At 42.9% G+C, this 14152-nt stretch overlaps 1 protein-coding gene across 6 annotated transcripts in view; it reads left to right on the plus strand.

Moving 5' to 3' along the window:
- The first annotated feature begins 5238 nt into the window (after window positions 1–5238).
- The window catches only part of LOC131668197 (irregular chiasm C-roughest protein-like), a 99014-nt gene continuing 90100 nt past the window's right edge, over window positions 5239–14152 (plus strand). For all 6 annotated transcript variants that reach the window (XM_058942141.1, XM_058942144.1, XM_058942142.1 and 3 more), the window contains exon 1: window positions 5239–5786. In XM_058942141.1, coding sequence (XP_058798124.1) covers window positions 5761–5786 — 26 coding nt within the window. In that variant the 5' untranslated portion in view covers window positions 5239–5760. The remainder of the gene's footprint in view (window positions 5787–14152) is intronic.

Raw genomic sequence — 14152 nt, forward strand, 5'->3', positions numbered from 1 at the left:
CGATGCAGCTCAATTTCGCGCGAGAATTTGAGTCAAGGGCTTCTCGCATATGTGTTTCGTTTCGCTTACGTTTTGTTTTTTCATTTCTTCTGTTCTTTCATGTCTATTCCCCTCCCGATTCTTTGATGTTAGCTTTTTATAAACTGATAAAGTCAACATTTAGAGAAGGAAACATATTGACACGGTTCGCGTAGTTTATTTGGATTTTGTTGATTTGACGGTTTAAACGGAAAAAATATCATTGATATCTAAAATAGCATACCATACTCAGAAGCAGCTATTTGAGTTGCATGTAATTGCCACAAAGAAAATATATTGACCTTTTTAAAAACATTGCATTGAAACCATCATTTACAATTTAACGGTAATGGACGATGACTTCAAATTCACTGTATGTTTTAAAGAACATCATTTCAATTTGACGATAAAGCTACAGTTTCACCATCGAATTCACTTGAGTCTCAAACGACACGATCGCGCGAGCGCATGTCGTAAACTACTCCTTTTGCCATTGACGACATACGACATCATACACACACATGCGCGTACGCACGCACACACTTGCGAGCTTACACGAGCCGTCGAAGAGCAATAAACGACTCCCGTCAAGTCCAAAATGAAAGGGTAGGCGACGTTGAGGCAGGGCGAGACCATGACCATAGCAAGGGCTAATGAGAATCATTCTGTTCCGCAAAAACCTCACTCAAGCAGACTTTCCCCTACTTGTCAAAATGTTAAAAGAAGGGAGAGCGGTGGGCTCAGAAAAAGATATAATTGATATCAGCACAGTCAATCGATAATCCTAATTGAGCTTGGCAAGGTTTAATTGCTAGAATGAAGAGGGGATCGCGCGAAAGAAAATATAGGCGCACGGAGTAATCTGATTGCGTTATATATACTGGCTATGGTCATGTATAATCGCAAAGTCGAAGAAGGCGACGATTATTTCAGGATGTGGGCGAAACTGTCGAGAGCTGATGGGGACTAATGGCTTGCTTTTCAGCTCTTTTTTTTCGACGAGTGCTGTGCTGGCATAAAGCTTACGGGGTAGAGAGGTCTCGTGATTGTGAATCGCAAATTTCAAGCTGGTTTATAGCTCGACGATGCAGGAATGAACCATTACTTTCGGCGATTTGGTACGTATTATAGTATGACTTGTGACTTGGCAATGACACTAAATGAGAGTGATTGAAATAATGGATGGAAGGCGTTGAATGGAAAATCAATTGAAAAAGATCCACGAAGAATTCTCGGAGGTAGTTATGTATACATTCAAAAGCACATAATGGCCTAGAGCAGAATGCAATAAGAGCGACACAATGAAATCACTTAGAGCCGCGAAGCCAATTCCAAATGCAGTCGTTTACGTGACTTGTCTCTTTGGCCTGCCGCTGCTGTTGCTGCTACTACGAGTCTCTCGTCTATCGAGTAGCTTTTCTTCTTGAAGCGCAGTTGAATCGATAAGTAAACGTCATTTCGGACGTATCTGCAAACTCGGAAGAATAAGATACTTCTCTAGCAGCTCCGTTTCCCTGAATAAACTCTGGCGCTCGAATGGTGAGAGGGGGGGGGGGGGCGGAGTGACAATCGCTAATAAGATCGGATAACAAAAGTCCCGACTGGTGTAACGGCTGCAGAGAGCAGTAAAAGGAAAAGAAGCGCTGCCAGTAGGAGGAGGGATAATTGCCGAGGCTATGTGACGCGCGGCATTTATCAAATTCGTGGTAGCGAAGGAATCCTATCCGCGTGCGCGTCTATAGCGAATGTTACAAAGAGCAATAGCTCGCGAGCAATTGGTTTCTGCGGCTGCTAGCTGGTAATCCAAACCAGACTCTCCTCGGAAGTCTTTTGCTCTTGCCGCGACCAAAGGAAGAAAATCTCGCGTGGGCGAAAGTTATTGCCTTAACTTTTCATTGAAGGCCTCGTAGCAGGGAAGCACACAACCACCTAGTGAAAGTCGTCGACGAAAATAAAGGAAACGGAAGGGATGGTAAGGGAGGCGACAGGATCAAAGGGAAAAGGTTTAAAGCAGCCCGCGTATAGTCGTGTTACCTCGGGGAATACTTACAGTTCGCCATCGATCCCCGCGGCTATCTCTTTAGACTTCTTAAAAAGTGTTCGAGTGTGGGTGACGCAAGCTTCCTTCTTTATGTATCTAACCATCGCTCGCCTCGCCTCGCCTCGCCTCGCCTCGCCTTGCCTTTCCCTCCCTTCTTCTTCTTCTCCTTCTTCTCCAGTCTGATGCGCCTGTCGCTTTTCATGCTGGAAGACAGGATGAGTCTTGGGATATATACACGCGCGCTGTCAAGTGCAATGTTTACTCGGACCAAGATTCCAAACGTTTGCCGCATTGCTCCGCTGCATAACGCTGGCTCCACGATTTTTCACGGATCTTTCACTTCGATTGTCGCGCTACTTACGTATCGTCAAGTCGACTGAGTAAATCGAAGGGAACGAACGATTGTTGCTGAAGTCTTATACTTCAAATTCGTGCTCTTTACAAATTTTCTTTTCTTTATAATTCGACTGACTTTCAAAATCTAATTCCTTTTTCTAAATTTGACAAAATTTGAAACTTAGTAGGAAAAGCGGATATTGGATACAGGCGTGCGAAACACTATTTCGATGCGATTCTATTGTCAAAATCAATTATTTAAAGAAAAAAATGATTTATTTGCATGTCTGACCATATCGCCCATTTACTACTTGAATTAGTAATTGGTTGCGGCTCTGCAAGTTTAGCCGATAATTGCTGAAATATGAATTTGCAATTGCGGGAGAGGCTTTACAGGGATAGATTCTGATATGCGGCGGTGCAGCATTTAACAGACGCTATTCAAAAGATGTAAATAATGTGTTGGCGTATCGTCGTTGTCGTCGCCGCGACAAAAGCCTGTATAGCCTGTCGTGGGCGAGCATTATATTCTGTTTAAAAAGAAACTCGTAAATTATAGAAAAGGTGCAGTGAGAGAAAGAGAGGGGGGGGGGAAGAGAGAGAAAGCGGAAGGAAAAATATGCTTTATTCAATAGAGCAGGAACAGCAACAGCGCTGCACACAATATTCCGTCGCGTCGTCCTCTTACTCTCTGTCTCGCGTGGTCGCTCCTTGGCTGCCTTTTTATTCGCATTGATATCGGCCAAAGTCACGTGCGCCACTTGAACGTAAATAAGTGAATCGTTGCACGCTGCGCAACCGTGGTCACGTTCTTCTTTTTCGCCAAGATACGAAACAAGCGAACAAGCGAGAGATAGAGAGAGAGAGAGAGAGAGAGAGAGAGAGAGAGAGAACGAGAGAGGAGTCGAGAAAGAGAAATAGAGCCAGTGGCGAGCTTGCGCAAGCGTACACACACTTACATGCACAGAGCCGAGCATAAGATTAGGAAAAATTTATAGACGAGCAGGTATGTAGCAAAGAGTTGAACTTTGCTCTCTCTCTCTCTCTCTCTCCTTCTTTTCATTCTCTTTTGAGCAGCTGATAATCAATTAGAAACCAGATTCCTTGGAGAATTCCATTGTATTACAAGAGCGACAGAAGATTCTCGGATTTTCTTCTACTTTACGAAATTTCAAAGACCTTGCCTTTGCATTAAATTCACATCATAATTTTTTTCTCCTTCCTGTCGCGCAAGAAATATCAGACATTCTGATTTGAGCTCCCTTTACACGTTATTATGCGCGCTCAAGTCACGTCAGCAGTCTTATCTTCGACTCTTTTTCTCTCTATGTATGTGCTTTCAGTGCATTCAAACAATATTTGGCATTATTTCCATGGTAGAGCGCGCCGCCGATCAAATGAAACGGAATAGCGAGCCTAGCAGTGTCTGGCATTGAGCTGGTGGCACATCGAGAAATGCTTCTACCTGATCGAAATACATATGGGAGTCCAGCCGGCGCTCCTCGTATGACCCCAATAAACATCTCCCAGATTTATTTGCAGACCGATGCTCAATTCAGTTTACGTTGCTATTGCGCGCGACTTGGCCGTGCGTTCATCTTGGCAGCTGGCAGTTTGCCATTGCATTCGTGAGCTTTGCCTTTGGCGAGCGCTCTCTTTCCCCCCTTTTTTCCCTATCTACGTTCCCGCCAACTACGCGCTCGAGTAATCGTCAGTTCGCTCTCGTGTGCCTTTCATCATTATAGCGTCACTAAATGATGACCTTATAGCCCCGAAGAGACATTCACGGTGAGCCGAGTGTGAAAGAAAGCAAGTTTCTTTTTTCTTTTAATCTTTCACTCGACTGTCGTAGTTTTTCAGCTAGCCGTGCATGAATCGACGATAAATTTGTTCATTTTTTCGAACAAGGTTCACACTATACTCCGTGCGATTAAATAAATACTGAATCGATCGTACTTCGCTTCGCTCGTAATAGAAATAAGCTAAAGATATATACGAACACGTATAGGCGCAGTTACATCGGCATCGTCACTCGCTGGTAAATCGCTGCCGCGCCGTCGATAAAATATGATAGACATTATATACATTTTCCCTCTACATTCGTTGCCTACCTGCTGCGCATATCCATCCCATCCAATCGCAGCGACGAGCTACGATCACAAAGCAAAAACGACCACTAAAAAATAAAAGCAACGAGTCTTTAGCCCGGCCGCTGCCGTTTGCCACTATCGCTGCGATAGCAAGACATTGAAGGAGAGATATGTAGATAACGGCGGGGAAGGGAGCTCAAAGAGAAAACGCGAAAATACGCAAACCCCCGAGGCCATTCCGATTGAAATAGCTCTGTCGCGCACGCGTGTGCACGAGGTTCGCCGCAATTTCCTTTTTCGGCATCGAATCTTCGGCCTGGCGGCATACGCGCAGTAATAGCACGTTGGCCTCGTAAACGGTAAGCTCGGACCATTAGATTAGGTGCAGCGGCAGCGGAAGCAGCATCCGCAGAAGCAGTCGCAGGAGGTTCTCTCGAATCCGCGACATTAGTCGGGATTCGCGCTGCTCGTCCCGGGAGCTACGCGTGCGCGTCCTCGGCTTTCTCTCTCCCCACTAAGGGTGTACGCGAGCCACGCGACCCACAACTCCCACTCCAGGCTAGAAGCACGCGCCAGGTCAGCCGCTGCGTGCAGAGTGGGGGTAAAGCCAGAGAGAAAGAGAGAGAGAGAGAGAGAGAGAGCGCGCGACTGAGGGCGCAGAGAGAGAGAGAGAGAGAGAGAGCGCGCGAGAGCAGTTAGGAGGGGAGAGAGTAGCGGCGTCGCCAGTTCCGAAAGAGCAGTGCTCCCGTGAGGACCGTTTCGTCGTCCATCGTCGCTGTCGCTGCCGCGTTCAGCTCCCGGGACAGTGAGCCGCGAGCGACTGCGTGCCGAGCAGCAAGTGAAAGGCTCTCCGCAGCTTGCACACGTCGTATAGCGCACGCACGGCGACGTTTAGTCCGTGACGTATCCCATGCAGTGTCGCTGTGCCGCGGCCAATGTGCCGCCCGATCTAGGGCTCGTACCTCGCAGCTCCTGACAGTGCTGATAAAACGACACGGCGAGCGGCGATAACACGAGTGTATGCAAAACAAAACAAGCCGCTAAAGTGCATCGCAGTGCGTGTCAGTGTTGGCAGCGAGCTCGCTTTTCCCCCGTTCGCCTCGCGATCCCCACAGTGTTTCTGTGTGCAGCCGCGCACTGATCCATGTGCGTACACAGCCGGATGATGCACCAGTGGAAGTGGCCCTCGTAGTGACCGCCGATAGTTCTTCTTTATACTCTCGAACACGCGAGTTTCTGGCTGGAGATTTGTGCATTAAATAACCAGCTCCCATCATGGAAACGAACTTCGCTTCCAGCAGGTTAGCAGAGAGAGCTTCGCTCTTCTTCGGCGCTGTGTATGTGTGTGTGTCTGTGTTTTTTTGTGCGCTGCCGCTGCTGCCGCTCCGTACGGTATATACCTGCGGGACAAGCGCACTGAAATATTCAGTCCCGCTCGCTATATGCGTTTTCTCTCGCTCTCGCTCCCGTGCGTGATGTCGGTGTGTGCGGCTGTGTGCGCTCTCTTCCTGTACCCGAGTCGCTGAATTTACTCTCAACATTGTCTTTGTTCGGCGATCTCCCCACCTTTTATCTATTTTATCTAAGTATCTATCTATCTAATGGACCCTTGGCAGATATCCTAAAATCCTTGCTATAATTATCTCGCGAGATTTACACGCAAAAATAATTACCGGCTTGATTTTTCTATTTTCGACAACTCTCTTATTTCCATCTCTCGTACACGATGAGATAGCATCAAACGCGAATCGATCCAAAGAACGACACTTCTGCACGGAAACACCATTGATCTCGCGCGACGCGCACATGTAGCCGCATAGTGGGCGAGTTTGAAGTGCCGGATTGGAATATCAGGCTAACAGATGTGACAGCCGCCAATAAATTTCTTGTGCTGTGCGTTATCACTCGTGAAATTTATCAAAAGAAAAACAAAGCAAGAAAGCCAGACGCGTTGCAAGGCGTTGTACGAATTGATCGCTGGTGAATATCGCAAAGGCAAATTGGTAAACGTCGCGCGCACCGTGGAACGGCAGATAGAAAGAGAGAGCGCACGAGAAACCGAGAGAATGAGAAGAAAAAAGAATGTCAAAGCTGCATGGTCGTGCGAATTCAAGCTTAAATTCATAAGCACGCTTCATTAAGATATCGATCTGGGGTTGCGTTCTACGCGCAAAGGTCGCGCTACTAGCGTGTGGCGCGTCGCTCTGCGAACAGAGCAGCGGCAGCAGTGAAACGGAAGGGAAAAAAGGAAGAAGAAAAAAACAGAGACGCGGAGAGGAGGAGCATAAAAAGTTTTTTTCTCTCCCGCTTCAATCATGCTTCCGCTATATATATACATACGTATATGCATGCGCGTTTTCTTTTCTATTTCTTTCTACATAGGAGGGAGGTCAGGAGAAAGAACAATCGCCATTTAGCTTTGAATAAATAAGCAGCGCAGAAGTTACCTCCTTTTTATTGCCAACGTCTTCATTCCTGAATCCGTGATATATTTAATGTAGCCCTTTGTGGCGCGATTGCGTAAATGTAACTTTTCGTGGTCGATGCAATCGGTCGACCGCTCTGATAATTAAATTAAATTAAATTGTTTCGTGGTTCAGACAGTTTCAATCAATTAATAATTCGATTGAAATTATAACGTCCAGCAGAGTATGGCTGTTTCGAGTTGACGTATTGCGAACGTGTTTTGAAGCACAATGAGTTGACGAATGATGTATTGCAAGGTATTAGTGGAGAAATCAGGCGGAAAATAAGATAATAAATAATCCACTTAGTTAACCATCACCTTTGCTTTTTGCTAACGAGAAGCATTTTTGCTCCTAACGCGAATTATCGCGGCGCGGCGTCGCAGCATACGACCTTAATGCTGATAATAACAGTATTTCAAAGCGCTAATTAGAAGTTAGGAAATTCCATGGTTCTTTTAAGTATTTCGCTAGGTAGCGAGTAGTGCGCTACGGCTGGCGGTGAAGAGCAGGGAGGGGGAGGGAAGAAATTTTTCCAATTCAAACTTCGAAGGCAACAGAGCGCATTATGCGGAAGCAAGAAAAGAGCAGCGTTGCGTTAAACTCGCCGACGCCGCCAACTCCTTATAAACTCTTTAATCTTTACGTTTTGGTCAAAGTTTCGCTTGCCTCACGCTCTGAATAGAAGGGAGGGGAAAACCCGTAAACATTGAGCACCTCCCACGATTATAATTATTCGAGTTTATCTTAGAGAAGCGCCTCCTTTTGCTCCCTTTCTCTCTCTCTGGTTTACTTTCTTTTGTTTCAAACGGCTTCGTGCTCTCTCTGCTCAGCTTCTGTGTCTTGTTGTTTGAGTTAACGAAACTCCCTTTGTCACGGATATAATCATTTCATTTTTGATTCGCATTCCTTTAATGCAATCACTTATCGCGCACTTGATAATACGACTTGTATACGTGTATATCTGTGTGTGTCTTAAGGCGAGAGTAAGAAATTGATCGTTTGCATTGAGAGCAGTGATAAATTTAAAAAATTCGTATCAATATTCAACTTTTGCATGTGCTTTTGCATAGAAAATACAAGCTCGATTTTGTCCTTAATAATAATAAGAAAAAAAGTCGCTTTTAATGGGCATTACGTTTGGAAATGAAACGTCAGTTTTATCGCACAATTGGTAGATGGAGGATGTGTTTATTCAAAATCAAAAGTACATTTATCCTCTCTTCATCGTGCTGATTGAAGCGTACCTTTCGCGCTGAATCGTCAAGCAGTCGCATGTCCACGCATACGTCGACGCGCTTGTGAAAGTTAATCATTTCCTCCCCTCCGATTCGCAACTGCGACGACGTGAACGTAGCTAACTCGCGAAGCACCCTCGACAAATCGATCCGCTACCGACGGCGTGGAGGGTAAATAAAACTCGTCAAACCCCTCTCGGATTGGCGCGAGAATTGCGGTTGCCAATTCAATTAGTCGCGTCTCGCGGAATCATCTCGCACGAAAAAGTCTTGTCGATCTCATTTACGCATGATTATAGTAGTGTGGATGTCAACAGTGCAGTCTCGAGAGTATAAATTTCGCTTTCAAATTTTACTCTTTTATTTTCTAAATTATCTCTCTCTTTCTCTCAGCTTACCATGAGTATTGTGGTGTCTATTCAATTAGTCGCGCCCTACAAAGTCAGCTCGAACGAAAAAATCTCGTTGATTATTGTCGTGGATGTTAACCAGCGTCTACTCTTGATAATATAATAATTGTAATATTCAAAATATACTCATTTCTCATTGTTAAAATGGCATCTATGCTGATCGCAACATATTTAAATTTTATTTTTTGCTTCGCATAGAACCTGCGGATGTGATTTTTGAGATACCTTACTTATTGCATACTGGATCGCAGAATATTTGAGAAAAGGGAGGTTCAAGAAAGGTAAGCGAGCAATGCGAGCTATGCTCAACAATTCGCTATTCAAAGAGTGTATCCCAGCTAAAATCCCGTATGGAGTTGTCGGCAAAGTCCTGTCTACATCGAATTCGACGGGCATCCGTTCGCTCCATTCAGCGTCCTGTAATTCCACAGAACCCCGTCAATTCGCGCGTTTGCACGGCACTGATCCATTTAACTCCATTGTCATCGCCTTCGAGGACTTGCCCGTGCAATCGAGCGCGGAAATTTCTTTTTCATATTGCATGTGCTCGGCGCTTAATTAAATACGACTGCGGGGAATCGCGCATTAATAATAAATTGCTTGCGATTTGGCCTTTAAACAGTTCGTACACTTGAACTTGTTTGACAGGATTCCCGAAATTGGTACGTTTTCCAGAAAATATAAGCGCATGCAATACACGCAAGCTCGCAATCAAAACAGCTTTGAATGTTGCTATTAAATAAGTGAATAAATGTTCCAGAGTATACAGCATGGTTATATTTATGCAGTATTTTCAATGAGCGCCATTTGTAGTTTGATAAATGATGAAAAGCATCACAAAAAAATACTAAATTTTAACAGTTTTAAAAGTTTTACGAGTGTTACTCGCGTTATACACAAATTCGAAATATTTCGTCATTTGCACGACTCACTGAGATCTGCTCTTGCCCCTTGATATTTGCGCAGCTATATTTTCTCATTTCGTATTCCGCTAATTTGAATACGTAACGAACTGGAAAACTCTACATGTAAAGCAGTCTTCGTCGACGTCTGTGGGCGCGTATGCCATACTTGGCGTAAGAAATTCGCGTGCTTTGTCGACAGAAAACGTAAAGACAGCAAAAGTAGGAATCAACTTTGATGATGGGTTTATATGTATGCTTCGATAAAGAAAGCTTGTGCAAAGTGTAAAGTCCTACGTTGATTGATATATATTGGCGGCGTCCATTTGATTTTATCGCGGGAAGCAAAAATATTGCCGTTTGTTTTGACATTCCGCAAGAGGATTTATGAAAACACGTATTTTTATCCCGTATTTGTTCAAACATTTTTCAATACTGCAAACAACTGAAAAACATTCGTCTGCTGCATACAAAATATTTTTCTATAGATGAATCATATACTAGGTAGCTATCGTTGCAGCCATTCTTCTCAAAAGCAAAAAAAAATTGAATTGTCAAAGATCTACATATTTCTTGATTTAATTCAAACGAGCACTTGAAAAATATCTGTTTCTACGTGCAGTACATCTGACACTTTTTAGCTTATTTTATTTAGCTTTACGCTCGAGCCGTGTAAATAATATTTAGCATAATCATTGCTAAAGTATAATCCATGCAGTTTTCCAAACTCACGCGCGAGTATAAAGAAAGAAAAAAGAAAAGCTTACGTCAATACGTATATGTCGCATAAGTGGGTATATATCGACGAATGGAAAAAAGGTGAGCCAGCGCTATTTTACTTTCAAAGTGATCATGCATGAGGCATTGGGCATGGCAATCGCTTGACCGATCATTAGATTGTCACTCGGATGGAAAATTGCGAGATCCCGTGAGACCGGAAAAAGCGACGTCCGTTTCGACCTTTTTACGCTTATAATAGATTGCTCTTATAACAGAGCCTATTGTCTACTATATTGCACGATTTATTTTGAATGAACTTGTCCGTGCATCTATATTGAACCGATGTACAAAGTGGATTCTCATTCTGTAATATCTTTTCTCATTCAACTTGAAATAAGTGTATCAGATTAGCTTACATTAATAAATGTACGTCGGTTCACTTCGTAGAAATGTTCATACGTAGATACTCGAAAAAATAGCCATTATCATTAAAAACTTTCAGCTGCTTTAATTTGCTTATATGTCCGTAGAAAATTTCGCTTTTCTTTTACTTATCCAATAAATTTGTGTTGTATCACGAAATTCAAGCTGTTGAAATAACAAAAAAAACGACGATATTACGGAACAATTCTACTCTTGCCATAATCCGCTGAATCTCCGTGAAACCCTCAAAATTCAAAAGCCCTTTCGTAGTACTTGTTTTCCCTTTTAGTTCGCTCGGAATCCGTTCTCGGAAAGAAGTTGACTTAAATTAAGTAATGCTATAAACTAGCTTAGAGCGATTATTACTGCGGAACAACTTATTTACTTTAGCTGGACAAAGGCCCTTTCAGAGAATTCGTTGGCACACGTTAAAAGAGAACATGTACAAAGTCACAGCCTCATGGCAGAAAGAAGGTACACTGTCGCTTGGTCATCGCTCTCTCGAATAATTGACTCCGATAATGTCGTTTGATAAGCAAACGCGTTAACTCGCGCGCGTACCTGTGTACGTGTGCCCCCTCCTAAGTAAGCAAAGCGGCCATTTATCAAGATGGTCTCGAGGGTCTACACACATACGCACACGCGTATAGAGACACGTAGATGAAAAATCTTTCACTTTCTTTTCCTTCCATGTAGCTTATCGCCGCTATGGCCAATATGTTGCATGCCTCGGTTCAACGATGTCTTAAGGGCAGAGCGTATACGCATACCTACGGCTATTCCAGTCCATCAACCGCTGATAATACGAACGAGGCTTAATAAGCCGACGAGGTCGAATGTCGACCGACATAGGGACATTATGCTTGACCCCTATACGGTCTGATGAAGATGCACTGTTATGCGTACATTGCTGTTTTGCATAATTGGTTTTTTTTCTTGTTGTTGTCTTAGAATCGAATTATGCATTGATGCGCGGTGGGGTATTTCATTATCATTTTATCGTCATGTTACGGCTAAAAATATCGTAGCATGCTATTTACACATACACTCTGACGTAATCGAAGCGATCTTATGAACTTAAATATTGTCAGCAGCAGTGATAAGTAACAGTGTGAAGTGTGGAGTGCTATAAGATAATGGAATGCCCTCATTTCAGATAGGCTTTCGGCAAATCTACCTTCGTTCATTCAGCTACTTGATTGCCGTATATCTATGGCTAGCTATAATCTGAATAGATCGAGAATAATGGATATAGAGAATCGTGTAATATCAATAAATTTAGTACAAACAAAAATTATTATTCCGGCTGACCAAAATGTGTTTCTTCTACTGTTTTTTCTCTTTCTTTTTCTTTTTTCTTTTAACGACGGGCAAATAAAAAATAACTCGTACAAAAACTTGAAAACTTCTGAATTTTCTGTAACGGTGTACTACGATAGGATTTAAAAATGTGAATTCTGTTGAGGACAGCAACAAAAAGGCGATAATCCGATCAATCAGACCTCGGTCGATACTGGATATGCAACCCCCATCAAATCCCCAATAAAAATAAAAAAGTAACACGTAGATCGAATGGAAAGCCTTTCAATAGCATACAATAATTGAAGGGTAACATGTAATAATAGCTTGAGCTGACTTAGGCCTTTTTTCGGTAAAATCCCTTTTTCTAGGTGTACAATTTATGCGTCACGATATAACTTATACATCGAACAAGGTTATTTTTACACTGTCTATGTGAGACGTTTTATATACGAGGGAAAAACGATAATTGTCGTGCCGTGAAATCGTATAGTTTGACAAGTGAAAAAGTTCATAAGAGCTGAACCGAAAGCTAATTACCGGCAGCGACAGAACCGCTGGCTACGCAAGCGCGTATCTTCGACGAAAGCAAATGATGCGGTTGAACGCCGCGAACGCGTGAACATTTTTGCGCCGCGCGATCATTACTTGTGCGCGGTCACTGCTAATGCAAGCTGATGGGCTTCGAATTCGCGGGAACATTTCGAGAGAGCGAGGGGAAATGCAAGTGAAAAGGGTACGTCGACGCTCGGTTTACTCTCTCGCATTTCGTGCCTCGTTAAATCCAAGTGCTTGCGCTGGATATTGGCTGGCCAGTTAGATGCGTTATTTCTTTGATACATCATCGCTTGTGGTTAAACAACTCGGTCTATCATTTGAATAATCTGACATGATTTTCTTAATATTCGTAAAATAAAAAACATCGCACATACGCACTCACCATCGCAATTTACCCACCGTAGTATTACTAAGTTTTCTTCTATTTTGTTCTTATATTTTGACGCTTCGAACACTAAGTTTATAGCGAGAGCGTCAGCACGGCTACTCTCTTGCTCTCTACTTTATTGGAGCTCTGATGCCATAGCATCACTTGTTTTCCCTGTTACTCGTCTGTCTCTGCTACTGCTGCTGCTACTGTTGCAGCGAAACATCAATAACCTCCCGGTAAAATTTCGTTTTTTCCTCTCTTTCTCTCTGCTCGTCTCAGCCACCCTGTGATTATTAGTTCTTTGAAAAATATTTTTTCGCTAAACTCGCTAGCACTCCACGTCGGCAGTTTCAATTGCGATCGATTCTCTTTCTCTCGCTCTCACAAACGCACGCATATTCTATTTTATGTATGGCCAATGCATTCTTCCTTTATTCCAGTGAACGTGCCGTTTGTATCTAGCGTTTTAGTTATTGCTAGAAAGTTTTTTTTTTCCGAATGGTTACATTTTATTGCCAAATTCAAATATTGAAATCGAGAGTGTTATTTTTTTTCGTTAAACGAAGTTGGTTGCAAAAAAAGAAAGAAATCAGTGACAATGAAAGAATATATAGACTAGTTTTAATAAGTCAGAACAGCGCGTAATTATATCGAGAGAAATGCCGAGCTAGTTTAAATACAGACGAGTTGTAGATTTTATTTACCTCGTATAAAGCTGCACTGAGTGTACAATTCGCTTGTAACTTATTTAGCCGTAGCTGAATGCAGATTCACAAGCGCACAAAAGGAGCAATTGTGGATGGGAAATAAAACAGTTTTTCAGCGTTGCCAACGCGTCGATTCGTATTTTATTTTTCATTTTCCTCTCACTCTCACTCTCTCTCTTTCTCTCTCTCTCTCTCTCTCTCTCTCTCTCTCTCTCTCTCTCTGCCTGCTTGAAAATTGCATATTTCGCGCAGCAAACTGCTCTGGCCATAGCCCTCACATTTTTCCATCTCTCCTTTTCTTTGTCACGCTCCACGCGTAAGTGAGAAAATGCCCGCTAAAAATATAATAAAAAAATGTTAACTTATCTGCTTTTTTAATCTCTTCCGGATCAAAATTGCAAAGCAAATTGTCTCAATTTTCACTGCCACAAAATATAAAGTACACGTAATTATCTTATGTTTCTCCAACCTCAATCATGCAGTTTTACTCTGCTGATAAATACAATTTTAATTGGATCTAAGATAGCGAAACAATCGGAAAATTGTCGAAAAGCACGCAGTAGTATTCTATCGAA

The sequence above is a fragment of the Phymastichus coffea genome, unplaced genomic scaffold (assembly GCF_024137745.1).
Source record: "Phymastichus coffea isolate CEN01 unplaced genomic scaffold, Cenicafe_Pcof_1.1 PCOF00075, whole genome shotgun sequence".
Lineage (NCBI taxonomy): Eukaryota > Metazoa > Arthropoda > Insecta > Hymenoptera > Eulophidae > Phymastichus > Phymastichus coffea.